This window comes from Podarcis melisellensis (assembly GCF_964234715.1).
Source record: "Podarcis melisellensis genome assembly, chromosome: 10".
Taxonomy (NCBI): domain Eukaryota; kingdom Metazoa; phylum Chordata; class Lepidosauria; order Squamata; family Lacertidae; genus Podarcis; species Podarcis melisellensis.
In genome coordinates, this window is record NC_138542.1 from 69,986,777 (window position 1) to 70,000,053 (window position 13,277).

General features: G+C 46.4%; 1 protein-coding gene across 1 annotated transcript in view; it reads left to right on the top strand.

Moving 5' to 3' along the window:
• Window positions 1-13,277, top strand: part of LOC309379803 (uncharacterized protein) — a 206,376-nt gene that overhangs the window by 9,131 nt on the left and 183,968 nt on the right. Inside the window, exons 2-3 of the mRNA XM_081929256.1 lie at window positions 5,278-5,420; window positions 12,396-12,576. Of these exons, the coding sequence (XP_081785382.1) occupies window positions 5,342-5,420; window positions 12,396-12,576 (260 nt within the window). The 5' untranslated portion in view covers window positions 5,278-5,341. The remainder of the gene's footprint in view (window positions 1-5,277; window positions 5,421-12,395; window positions 12,577-13,277) is intronic.

Genomic DNA, 13,277 nt, shown 5'->3' on the forward strand with positions numbered 1-13,277 from the left:
TATGGAGGTGAGGGCCTAAGGCACGCCCCCTATCGGTGACCCCAGGGGAATTCCTAGTTGATGTGCATCAGCAGGACTCCCCCTACTGGTGGTTAACCCTTCCCGGACTTCAAGCGGACGGGCTGAAGCCGGATATAGTTGGTTAGGACCAGTGCCTAAGCCAATACTGCTTATCACCTGTAACCAATAAAGTTGTGGAAGAAGATTGGAAGAAATTTAAAGTTTATTTACAGAAACATTGTAAAATTAAGGAATGTTAGAAGGATGTTGGAGTGAAGTTATGTGGGTTTAGCAGAAATGTTATAAAGGATTAAGAAAAAACAGACTGTTAATTGGTGAAAGGAGGGAAAGTAAAGTTACATTGTATTAAGATAAATTACAGGACAAAATTTGGGAAAGATGGAAAGGATTTGCTGAAATAGCTAACCGAACTAGAATACAAAAAAGGGAGGTGTGAGGAGGTCAAGGAAACAAGCAAATGAAAGATAAGTTATGGGAAGGTTTGTTGTGTTTTTTAATTGTTTTATATTTCTGTTTTTTTCTTTTAATTTTCCCCCCTCCCTTTTCCCTATTGTGATGTGTTGGTTTGTTTTTGTTTAATATGGTGTTTACTATTTTTTCTTTTTGTAACCTATAAAAATTTAATAAATATTATTAAAAAAACCCAAAACCAATAAAGTTGCGGCCTTATTTAGCCCATTAACCTTCATAATTGTGTCATGTGTCATTATTTTCACTGGGGGGGGACTCGCCACACAACCAAGTGTTAGACTAGATGGGTCTTTGTCTTGGGATAGGGGTAGGCATGCGGTTCCTTCTTCCGCCACTCTTTACGAGTCATGGCACAAAATGTTTGGAAACAATCTTAACACTACAATGTGCTAACTGTAAGGAAGCCGCCCAAGGTCAGGATATTCTTCAAGGCACAACGTGGCTGCCTTGTGAGATATATTCGGGAGGAGAAGGTGATAGACTACATGGGACTGGCAGAAATGACTGGCAGAATCCGAGACCAGGGGAGAGAGACAGCGGAAGAAGATTGGAAGAAATTTAAGGACTATCTTAAGAAACATTGCAAAATTAATGAATGTTAGAATGACGTTGGTTTAGAAATTACGTGGTTTCCAGCTGTAATAGATAAGTAAAAAGAAAAGAAAGGCCAAAAATTAAATGAAAATTAAGGGAAAGGATTTGCTGAATTAATAAATTAGAAATTGGAATACAGAAAGGGGAGGTATGAGGAAGTCGGGGAAGTAAGTTATAAGAAAATAAGGGATTGAAATTATACTTGTTTTTATTTTTGTCTGTTTGTATTATTGTTTTGTTTTGTTTTTATATAATTTTTGAAACTTTAATAAAAATCTTTTTTTTAAAAAATATATATTCAGGAGGAGAGAAGGCTAAGGAGTAAATCCTACACAAATTCGGAGTGGAGTCCCTAAGGCAGTTGGGTGGCTCCTTGCACACCTCCTTCCAGCAACTCCTGTAGCCAAGCTGGTGCCAAACGTTTTGCTCTGCTTTCCTTTGGACCACACCAGCCAGGCTGAGATGGGGGTCTTGTCGTCTGGGCATCCCTGGACCCTCCAGACACACCACCCAGGCTTGCACCCCTATGAGGTGACTTTGATGCTGCTGATCCAGTAAAAATAATGCAGGAAGCAGGAGTTACAAGTGTCTTTGCAGCCACAGCAGCTGCTGTGAGTCTCCAGCAATTGGGCTTCGCCCCCAGAGGCACACTACGTTGTCTCTCGAGACAGACAGATGCCAACAAATCTGTTCTGGAGTTTTTGCCAGCCCTCCAGAGAAGTTATTTTTGGATAGGAGAGAGGGAAAGGAGGTTTTGCTGAGCAAGCAGAGGTTGCTGAGCAAATGGAACAGCTTGGTTGGATGCAGCCCATTACACCAGGGGAAACCTAATGGGTAATATCAAAATACTTTCAGAGAAGTTTGCACTAAGATGCAGATGGATTTTCACGAGGATTAAAAAGTCTTAAGCTTGCACTTAAGACCTGGAAAGTGAGAGAAGCTGAAATGGATAAATTTGCATATCTCTACCAAGTCAATTATAAGGGACGCGGGTGGCACTGTGGGTTAAACCACAGAGCCTAGGACTTGCCGATCAGAAGGTCGGCGGTTCGAATCCCCGCAACGGGATGAGTTCCTGTTGCTTGGTCCCAGCTCCTGCCAACCTAGCAGTTCGAAAGCATGTCAAAGTGCAAGTAGATAAATAGGTACCGCTCTGGCGGGAAGGTAAATGGCGTTTCCGTGCACTGCTCTGGTTCGCCAGAAGCAGTTTAGTCATGCTGGCCACATGAACCGAAAGCTGTACGCTGGCTCCCTCGGCCAATAAAGCGAGATGAGCGCCGCAACCCCAGAGTCAGCCACGACTGGACCTAAAGGTCAGGGGTTACCAAGTCAATTCTATGAACAAGCTAAACTCTTCTAAAAACTTGAGAATGTTTGCACCATCCCTGGATTAATGCTGCATTGCTGCTATCCTCCTTTTGGCTGAAAGATTTGGTGTTCTTCTTTTAAAGAAATGTTTTTAATGAGTTTTCAACGAGTGTTTCTCAAATGCTAAAGATCTGGTTCTGTTCTCTCGCAGCTGACTTCACTTGAGAGCAAAGCGTACTCAGGCCAACATAACATTATATAGGGTGTCAGGGTGACTTTTACAGAGCCCTATAAAAACAGAGGAGAAGCTGCCCCCAATAACCATTTGCAAGGAGCAATAAAAGATCAAGGGCATTGCTCAGATGCCATCTGAAGCCCTTCTGTTTGTTGAAATGCTTCCCATTTCCCATCGGATTTTGCTTTTCATTTCATTTTATTTTTTGAAACTCTTAAAATGCCCTTCCCTTTTGCCGCGATGGAAGCTGAAACAACAGAGGGTCCTTTGGCACCTTAAAGATTTATTACGGCATAAAATTTTGTGGGGCAGAGTTCGCCTTGTCAGATGCGTGAAGTGGTCACCTGAATGTGTATGTGTGTGCATTATATGTTCAGAAAGAAGAAGAACTGTTGGTTTTATAAAATGAGTTCCAAGGCCTAAGCAATGCAGGAGACATAAGAAGTTCCAATCAGTATGGATATGATTCGGTTCCCGCCAGTAGAGGCTGGTGACGCTGTAGCACTTAGCATCACCACAGTTTACCAGGAGGGGGCGAGGTCCACATGGTTCAAGCAGATTGGCTCTGCTGGTGTGTTTGCACCGCATCAACCTTGCCACCGATCGACCCTCCCCTTCCCAGTAAGCTACAGCAATGCCCCTGTTGGGATGTCAGGTAAGGACCACTGCATTGCACCACTGCCCTCTACTGGTGATTAAGAGGCACAGCAATGTCCATGCTGCAAATTGGTGTGGAGCTAAATGTGGTCCTCCAAGTCTTCTTGGAGAACCCAGTAGTGATGTATGGAAGTGAGAGCTGGACCATAAAGAAGGCTGGTCGCCAAAGAATTGATGCTTTTGAATTATGGTGTTGGAGGAGACTCTTGAGAGTCCCATGGACTGCAAGAAGATCAAACCTCTCCATTCTGAAGGAAATCAGCCCTGAGTGCTCACTGGAAGGACAGATCCTGAAGCTGAGGCTCCAGTACTTTGGCCACCTCATGAGAAGAGAAGAATCCCTGGAAAAGACCCTGATGTTGGGAAAGATGGAGGGCACAAGGAGAAGGAGACGACAGAGGACGAGATGATTAGACAGTGTTCTCAAAGCTACGAACATGAGTTTGACCAAACTGTGGGAGGCAGTGGAAGACAGGAGTGCCTGGCGTGCTCTGGCTCAGGGGGTCACGGAGAGTCGGACACAACTAAACAACAAGAAGTCTTCTCTATCCAACACTTGGTTGGGACTTTCCCTGGGCCATGCTGCCAAGGGCACTTCACAGCCAAAGGAATGCCCACGGCACATGGCCAGGTCTTTATTGTCATAGATAACACAGTAGCATCTACAACTCTCGAGATCTAGACACACCAATCTCAAGGCTAGGCAGCTACTCCCAGGTCCATGCTGTATGGAGCAGTTGCAGCGACAGGGAGCATGTCCCCTCCACCAGTTTGTGTACCTTCCCCCGATGGTCTGCATGCATGCAGCCAGAGACTGTGCCTGCGAGAAAACTTCCTCTACTCCTCCCTTTTCAATCCACCCCTGGTTCTGGTGGACAGCGGGGAAGCACCTGGACCTTCACTTCCTTGACCTGCTTCTTCCTCTTCTCCTGACCCATCCTGTTCTCCACCCTCCAACTCCGAAGCTCCCTCTGCCTCTTGCCTCCAGGCTGGTACAGTTCCCCACAAACCACTAGCCCCCTCTCCCAAATTTGACCCCAGCTCCCTTTCTCCCAGTGCACTCAGCAGCGTCCTGCCGTTCCCTGACACATGCCCCCTCACCAGTCTTGTTCCACCCTCTGGATCCCTTACGGAGGAGGAGGAGGAAGAAGAAGAAGAAGAAGAAGAAGAAGAAGAAGAAGAAGAAGAAGAAGAAGAAGAAGAAGAAGGGGAGGAGGAGTTAGGATTTGATATCCTGCTTTGTCATTACTCTAGAGGTAAAGGTAAAGGGACCCCTGCCCGTTAGGTCCAGTCGCAGACGACTCTGGGGTTGCGGTGCTCATCTCGCTTTACTGGCCGAGGGAGCCGGTGTGCAGCTTCTGGGTCATGTGGCCAGCATGACTAAGCCGCTTCTGGCGAACCAGAGCAGCGCACAGAAACGCCGTTTACCTTCCCGCCAGAGCGGTACCTATTTATCTACTTGCACTTGACGTGCTTTCGAACTGCTAGGTGGGCAGGAGCAGGGACCGAGCAACAGGAGCTCACCCTGTCGCGGAGATTCAAACCGCCGACCTTCTGATCGGCAAGTCCTAGGCTTTGTGGTTTAACCCACAACACCACCCGCATCACTACCCTGAGGAGTATCAAAGCAGCTGACACTCTCCTTTCCCTTCCCTTCCCCACAACAAGCACTCTGTGAGGTGAGTGGGGCTGAGAGGCTTCAGAGAAGTGTGACTGGCCTGAGGTCACCCAGCAGCTGCATGTGGAGGAGCAGGGAAGCAAACCCGGTTCACCAGATTACAAGTCCACCACTCTTAACCACTACACCATACTGCACCACCCAGATGGTGGGCGCAGGGTCCAGGTTTGTTCCAATGGGAAGATGTGATCCTTGAGAAGTCCTGAGTCATTCAAGGATTTATAGGCCTAAACAAGGACTTTGACTTGTGCCCGGAAACAGACCACTAGCCAGTAGGGGCTGTTGTAACAAACCCTCTTTTTTTCTGTTGCAGAATCTTGACTTTGCGGTCTTCCCAATGACACCTCTGTCCCAAGCGGGCTTTCTACGGTAGGAAGATGAAAGCATCGTGTGTTGAGTTCCTCCTCCTTCTGGCAGCTATTGTGGCCCAGTACAAAGCATCAACTCCACCAGAAGGTATGCTCAGACCTCCTCAGGTGTGGCAGGCAAAGCAAAACAGACAGAATCACCTATCCTTATCTGTGAGATGCTGGTGTGTTCTTTAGGGGGGCGTATTTGCTATGCGATTCCTTCCTCAGGGAGACTCGCTTGGTTCCCCCCACCCCAATCTCGCTGTATGGAAAGGTCTGGTGAACGTGGACCCAGCAACACGAGTCTTGGAGATAATGGGGATCAGCTTTTGACCTGGACATTTCGTTGTATCCAAGTACGTTATACACAGAGTAGAACTATTGAAGCTCATGAACCCAAGCCAGTCGTGCCCATTCATTTAAAGGGGTCTACTCTGAGTATGTCCAGCATTAAATTGTTGTATTAGCCTTACTGATGAGTTGACTAACCTACTATGGTTTGGATTTATTTGTTTATTTCAGTGGTTCTGTGGCAATCAGTTTCATTGTAAGCCGTGTTCGGTGCCTGCTGAGAAGGTGGTCTAGAAATAAGAAGGAGAAATAATAGAATCATAGGATTGTGGAGCTGGAAGGGACTCAAGGATAATAATAATAATAATAATAATAATAATAATAATAATAATAATAATAATGATAATGAAATATTATTTATACCTCGCCCATCTGGCTGGGTTTCCCTGGGTTTTAACTCTGGGCGGCTCCCTACAGAATATTAATGTCAGTGTTTGAAAAAAGCAAAGGTCCCGATTTCCTTTGTCCCCTCAGCCTGGTCCTTAGACCTTTGTCTGCATAAAGGAGTCCACGAGAATCGTGTCCTTGCAGAGTATTTTCTGCTTTTATTCTTAAGAGCCTTTATCTGCAAAACGACCAACCAGCTGTACACACATCAACACTACCAGCTTTCATCAACCAATCCACACCAAACACTAACATTGACCACTGTATATATACAGGTACAATTAAGTGAAAGGTTTCATGAGTCATTGTAGGCCGCTGACTCATGCTGACATTAAAGAAAGAGTGGCCAATTTTTAGCCATGACAATCAATACTACTACTACTAATAATAAAGCGATAAAACATCAAACATTAAAAACTTCCCAATACAGGGCTGCCTTCAGATGTCTTCTAAAAGTCAGGTAGTTGTTTATTTCCTTGACATCTGATGGAAGGGCGTTCCACAGGGCGGGCGCCACCACCAAGAAGGCCCTCTGGCTGGTTCCCTGTAACCTCCACTTTTCGGAGCTGGACCTCAGTGTCCGGGCAGAACGATGGGGGTGGAGACGCTCCTTCAGGTATACAGGGCCCAGGCCATTTAGGGCTTTAAAGGTCAGCACCAACACTTGTTAAATCCCTTCCAAGGCAGGAATCATTTGTGACCCACCAAGCTAAAGACCAATGACTTATTCCAAATAACCTGAGGCTCTCAGGCTCTCGCCTTTAATTCTGTTCTGCTTCCGGTGGTGGCGCCAAAGGATCGGCCCCTGCCCCTACCCCTCTTGCAAAAGCGTGGGGCACCCTCTGCCCCTGAAGTGGACTGGAGTAATTTAGGCCTTCAGAGCTTTAGGTGGGTGGACAGAGACATGTTCCTTAACTCCCCACACGATTCCTTGTGTCTGGCACCCTGAAGCATTCAGAAGGCTGGACACCCATAAGGATGACCCTTGAACCCCCCCCAAAAAGGGGTAAAAGGTAAAGGTAAAGGTACCCCTGCCCGTACGGGCCAGTCTTGCCAGACTCTGGGGTTGTGCGCCCATCTCACTCAAGAGGCCAGGGGCCAGCGCTGTCCGAAGACACTTCCGGGTCACGTGGCCAGTGTGACATCGCTGCTCTGGCGAGCCAGAGTTGCACACGGAAACGCCGTTTACCTTCCCGCTAGAAAGCGGTCCCTATTTATCTACTTGCACCCGGGGGTGCTTTCGAACTGCTAGGTTGGCAGGCGCTGGGACCGAACAACGGGAGCGCACCCCGCCGCGGGGATTCGAACCGCCGACCTTTCGATCGGCAAGCCCTAGGCGCTGAGGCTTTAAACCACAGCGCCACCCCTATTCCAGAGCACGCCTTTGAATTTTGGGACGCCTGTCAAAAAAGCGAAAGGGAAGCTTTGGCGGCCACTCCAGAACTCACACATATTAAATTCCAAACTGTCAATTAAGCCAATATACTTGACTATAATGCTGTTTAATTCAGAGCCGGGAAGGGCGCCATAAATCAGCGCCTGCGAGTGTCCCTGCCAACCTTTTGATTTATGAAACCGGGTAATCTAAGAGGCACGAGGAAATTCTCAAATAAAATCATATCTCCCCTCATGATTAATATAGCTGTCTCGAGTTGGCATTATTTGTTGCAGGAGAAGGGCGGCCTACAGGGGCTTTAAAAAGGCACGGTGCGATTCTTTGTGGCGCGGAGTAAAATAGAGAATGGGTTGGAGGGGCTAGGGTCCACAAGGATGAGCGTGGGGTCCCCTTTTTCAGGCAGTTGTTATTCCTGCATTGCGTGGGGTTGGACTAGATAATAATAATAATAATAATAATAATAATAATAATAATAATAATAATTTATTTGTACCCCGCCCATCTGGCTGGGTTTCCCCAGCCACTCTGGGCGGCTTCCATAGAAACCAGAAAACACTAAAATATCATACATTAAAAAGTTCCCTGAACAGGGCTGCCTTAAGATGTCTTCTGAATGTCAAGTAGTTGTTTATCGTTTTGACATCTGATGGGAGGGCGTTCCACAGGGCGGGCGCCACTACCGAGAAGGCCCTCTGCCTGGTTCCCTGTAGCTTTGCTTCTCGCAATGAGGGAACCGCCAGAAGGCCCTCGGCACTGGACCTCAGCGTCCAGGCAGAACGATGGGGGTGGAGACGCTCCTTCAGGTATACGATGACCCAGGGGTCCCTTCCAAAGCTCTATGATTCTATGATTTCCAAGTAGAGCAAGGGGTTGGGGGTGGTTAACCCTGCCTGAAATCTCAGAGGGCTGCTGCCAATCAGTGTATTATTATTTTTAATTTTTATTGGAATTTTATTTACAACATAACACAAAATCCCCAGCCCCTCCCAATACACAAATCCACCCTTATTAAATGTGAACATAACATAACGTGAGCATAACATACAACAATTATTGTTGTTTAGTCGTTTAGTCGTGTCCGACTCTTCGTGACCCCCCTGGACCAGAGCACGCCAGGCACTCCTGTCTTCCACTGCCTCCCGCAGTTTGGTCAAACTCATGCTGGTAGCTTAAAGAACACTGTCCCACCATCTCGTCCTCTGTCCTCCCCTTCTCCTTGTGCCCTCCATCTTTCCCAACATCAGGGTCTTTTCCAGGGAGTCTTCTCTTCTCATGAGATGGCCAAAGTCTAGGAGCCTCAGCTTCAGGATCCGTCCTTCCAGTGAGCACTCAGAGCTGATTTCCTTCAGAATGGAGAGGTTTGATCTTCGTGCAGTCCATGGGACTCTCAAGAGTCCCCTCCAGCACCAGAATTCAAAAGCATCCATTCTTTGGCGATCAGCCTTCTTTATGGTCCAGCTCTCGCTTCCATACATCACTACTGGGAAAACCAGAGCTTTAACTATACAGACCTTTCTTGGCAAGGCTTCTAGTTTTTTGGGGAAAGTATATTTAAATATTTTATTAAGTTCATTATAGATCACTGCTTGCTAAAAACTGGAAAAAAGAAACTGTGCCAACAAAAAAAAAAAAAGGAATGAAAAGCATCTATCATGCTTTTTGAAACTCTTGTCTAGTGTGGTCTCTAATTGCCCTCTGTTAATCTAGCCAGTTCAATATAATCTAACAGTTTGTCTTTCCATTCTGTTTTTGTTGGCACAGCTTCTCCCCCCTCCCCCCAGTTTTTAGCAATCAATGTAGACAACACGGAGTGAGATGGATCAATGGCCTATAAGGCAGCTTTCTATGTTCCTCTTTGGAGAGGGGGCCGTAGCTCAGGGGACACAGAACCTGCTCATAGCTGTCAACTTACAGATTTGAAAATAAGGGACCAGCAGCCTCGAAAATAAGGGATCAGCAGCCAAAATAAGGGATTTTCCCAGCACAGGTATGTTCGACTTCTGAGCCCCTCCAAGCCAAAGGCAGAAAGCCCAGCCAGCAGCCAAACGAAGCCTCAAGCAGTGGTTCCCACAGCGCAGCAACCCGGCAAAGGGGATGCAGCAAGGAAAACCACTGTCACCTCTCTGCTGGGAAGCGCTGAGCAAAGGCGAGTCCCTAGGCAACGCGGCCGATTTGATCGGCACAAGGCATGCAAGCTCCACCCCCCAGTCATTCTTAGACTCCTTATTGGGTGAGCAACGCAGCCAAGCAACCCAGTTGGAGCCTCCCTCCTCCCTGGCCGGCAGGGAGGGAGGGAGAGGAGCTGCTTCCTTTGAAACCCGGGAAATTTAAGGGACATCATCAATAAGGGACAGCAGCAGGACATAGCGCTGGGATAAGGGACTTTCCCACCAAATAAGGGACAGTTGCCAGCTATGCACCTGCTTTGCATGCAGAAGGTCGAAGGTTCAATTCCCGGCATCTCCAGGTCGGGCCAGGGGTGACCTCTGCCTGAATACCTGGAGAACCACTGCCGATCAGTGTAGACAGTACTGAGTTAGATGGACCAATTCCTGATTCGGTATAAGGCAGCTCCTCACGTGCCTAACAGTCACCGTGAGCAAAACGTGTATGGGACAGGTGACAGCTGGCAGGGCAACGAGGTATCCAGGTCTCCCTGCCATTTAATGGAGCCACTTTTGCCCTGCGGCTACAGCAGGCAGCAGCTGACATCACGGAAACACTGTTTAAAGCAATGACAAAGCATTTTCCAGCTCTTAAAGGGCTTAATCTATTCTAATTGGATCTCGCTGTCTGGATGAATGATCTTTCGTGGACAGAATCCAGGTGAAATCGGCTCCACTGGGGAATCTGCGTTTTTTAAGAAAAATATGTAATTTTGCTCCTTTCCTTTTTTTTTTTGATGAGAAAATTCTTTATTAAAATTCATTAATGTAATTACAGATTTAATTTCACACCTACACATACATGCAACACTCTCACACACACACATTCTTAAATTAGTTTAACTTAGAATGTTAATTTGACCTTCTAATTCAACTTAGATATCAGCTAAGCTAAAATCATATAATGGTACATAAAACAAAACAAAACAACAACAACATACTGAAGTAAAATAAATATAGACTGCCCATCATTTCCCAATATACTTGACATTTGTGATTTTGAATGTACTTATTACCTTACATTCAATATACTTTCTAATATTTTCTTACAACCTAGCCTACCAATTTTCCTTTATTTCTTAATATTTTATGTACACAAGGGTCATTCAAACACTACCATAGATAATATGTCGCTGTTATTTTTTTGTAAGTATCTCTTAAACATTTCCCATTTTTGAGTCAAGGCTTGTGGAAACTGACCAAGCTTTTTTTAATAGGCTCCCACATTTAGTTGAGGGGCGAGGGATCCTTTTCTACATCCCCTTCTTTTGACATTTTCTTTATTTGCTTATCTCATAACCTGGGGTCACTTGAGGTCACACCTGCAGCCTACATTCAAAGCACTCTTATACTAGTCATGGGTTTCTATCCATCCTATAAACTCTCAACACCATTGACAAACCACAGTGCACAGGATTCTTAGAGGAGGGAAGCCATGATGCTAAAAATGGCACAAAAGCTCTTTAAATGTATTGTGCAGATGTGGCCAGGATATCCAGAGGTTTTACTAGGAATTATAGGTACAGTGGTACCTCTGGTTACGTACTTAATTCGTTCCAGAGGTCCGTTCTTAACCTGAAGCACCACTTTAGCTAATGGGGGCCACTGCTGCCGCCGCCACACGATTTCTGTTCTCATCCTGAAGCAAAGTTCTTCACCCGAGGTACTATTTCTGGGTTAGCGGAGTCTGTAACCTGAAGCGTCTGTAACCTGAAGCGTATGTAACCCGAGGTACCACTGTACTGAGATACCAAAGGAACAGAAAAGATTGTTTACGTATGTGACAACAGCTGCACTGATGTTACTAGCCCAGAGATAGAAGGAAATGAGAAGAATGGCAAACCAAGTTGATGGATTACGCTGAAATGGCAAAATTAACAGTGAAGCTCAGAAATCAAGAAGACAAGAACTTTAATAAGGAATGGGGAATTTTTATAATTTATTTACGAGACCACCGTAAGCAGCTTAAAACACCAGCAGGATTTTAACCACACTTGTAAAGTGTAAAGTGTGGATAATTTAGAAGGATTAAACATTTGGATAAGTACTGATAGGCAGTTGTAAATAATAATATCTTTAGGACCCATGGAAGGGATGGGGGAAGTCAAGAGATTCAGGGTAATCTCAATATTTGGATCTTGAATTGTTTTTTGTTGTATGTTTATAGTACAGTCATACCTCGGTTTACAGGTTGCGTTTTCTCGTGTTGTTGTTGTTTAGTCGTTTAGTCGTGTCCGACTCTTCGTGACCCCCTGGACCAGAGCACGCCAAGCACTCCTGTCTTCCACTGCCTCCCGCAGTTGGGTCAAACTCATGTTGGTCTCTTCGAGAACACTGCCCAACCATCTTGTCCTCTGTCGTCCCCTTCTCCTTGTTCTCTCCATCTTTCCCAACATCAGGGTCTTTTTCAGGGAGTCTTCTCTTCTCATGAGGTGGCCAAAGTATTGGAGCCTCAGCTTCGGGATCTGTCCTTCCAGTGAGCACTCAGGGCTGATTTCCTTCAGAATGGAACGTTTTTCGGGTTACAGACCACCAAAACCCGGAAGTACCAGAACAGGTTACTTCCAGGTTTTGGCGGTCGCGCACGCGCAGAAGCGCTAAATTGCACTTTGCGCATGTGCAGAAGCGCCGAATCACAACCCGCACATGCGCAGCGGGTTACAAATGCTGCGGGTTGTGAATGTGCATCAAATTTTAAAAAATATACCCCCAAAAAATGGATATCCAGAGGTTCTTTTGTGCGGCAATGACCTCTCATCTGCTTTTGTCTCTCTTGCTGCAGCCTGCAGCACAGCGGAGACTGCGGACGTTTTGTTCCTCGTGGACGAATCGTGGAGCATCGGGGAAAGCAACTTCCAGCTGATCAAGGACTTCATTTACACCATCATACGGACGTTTGAAAACGTGGTGGTGGGAAAGTCGGGTGTCCGTCTGAGTGTGGTGCTCTACGGGGACAAACCAAGGTGCGCATCACTTTCCCGCTTCCGGGTCCCCTCACTCCTAGGATTTATTTTCTATCTGTATTTTAGGAGGTCTCACTTCAGAATGTAAAAGGTGGCTCCTCTAACTATTTGCTGAGTGGTTGGGGCGTTACAGAATGTTCGCAAAGATTCCAACTTCCCAGGAAAAAAGCGACGATTCACAAACCCAAGGGCTATTTGGAATTTCATATGTTTGGGGCTGAATAAAGTAGACAGGAGCTGGAATGCAGTTTGGGTTACTTCTGGGTCTTTTGCTGTGTCTTGAGGCTCAAGTGGCCTCGGTGGCACAGAAGGCTCACCATCAGCTTCAGCTGGTGGACCAGCTGCACCCCTAGCTGGACAGGGATAGCCTAATTTCCATTGTCCATGCTCTGTTAACCTCTAGATTAGATGGTTCAGAAACTTCAGCTGGTGCAGATTTTGGTGACCAGGCTGCTCACCAGGACAAGACGGTTTGAGCAATATTACACCAATCCTGGGCTGAGTTCACTGGCTGCCAATTAGTTTCTGGGCCCAATTCAAAGTGCTGGTTTTAATCCTTAAAATCTTAAACAGCTCAGGACCTCAATACCTCAAGGACCACCCCTCCACATATGAACTTACCCAGACCCTGCGATCATCTTCTGAGGCCCTTCTTTGTGTGCCTCCTCCATGAGAGGTCCGGAGGGTGGCAACACAAGAAC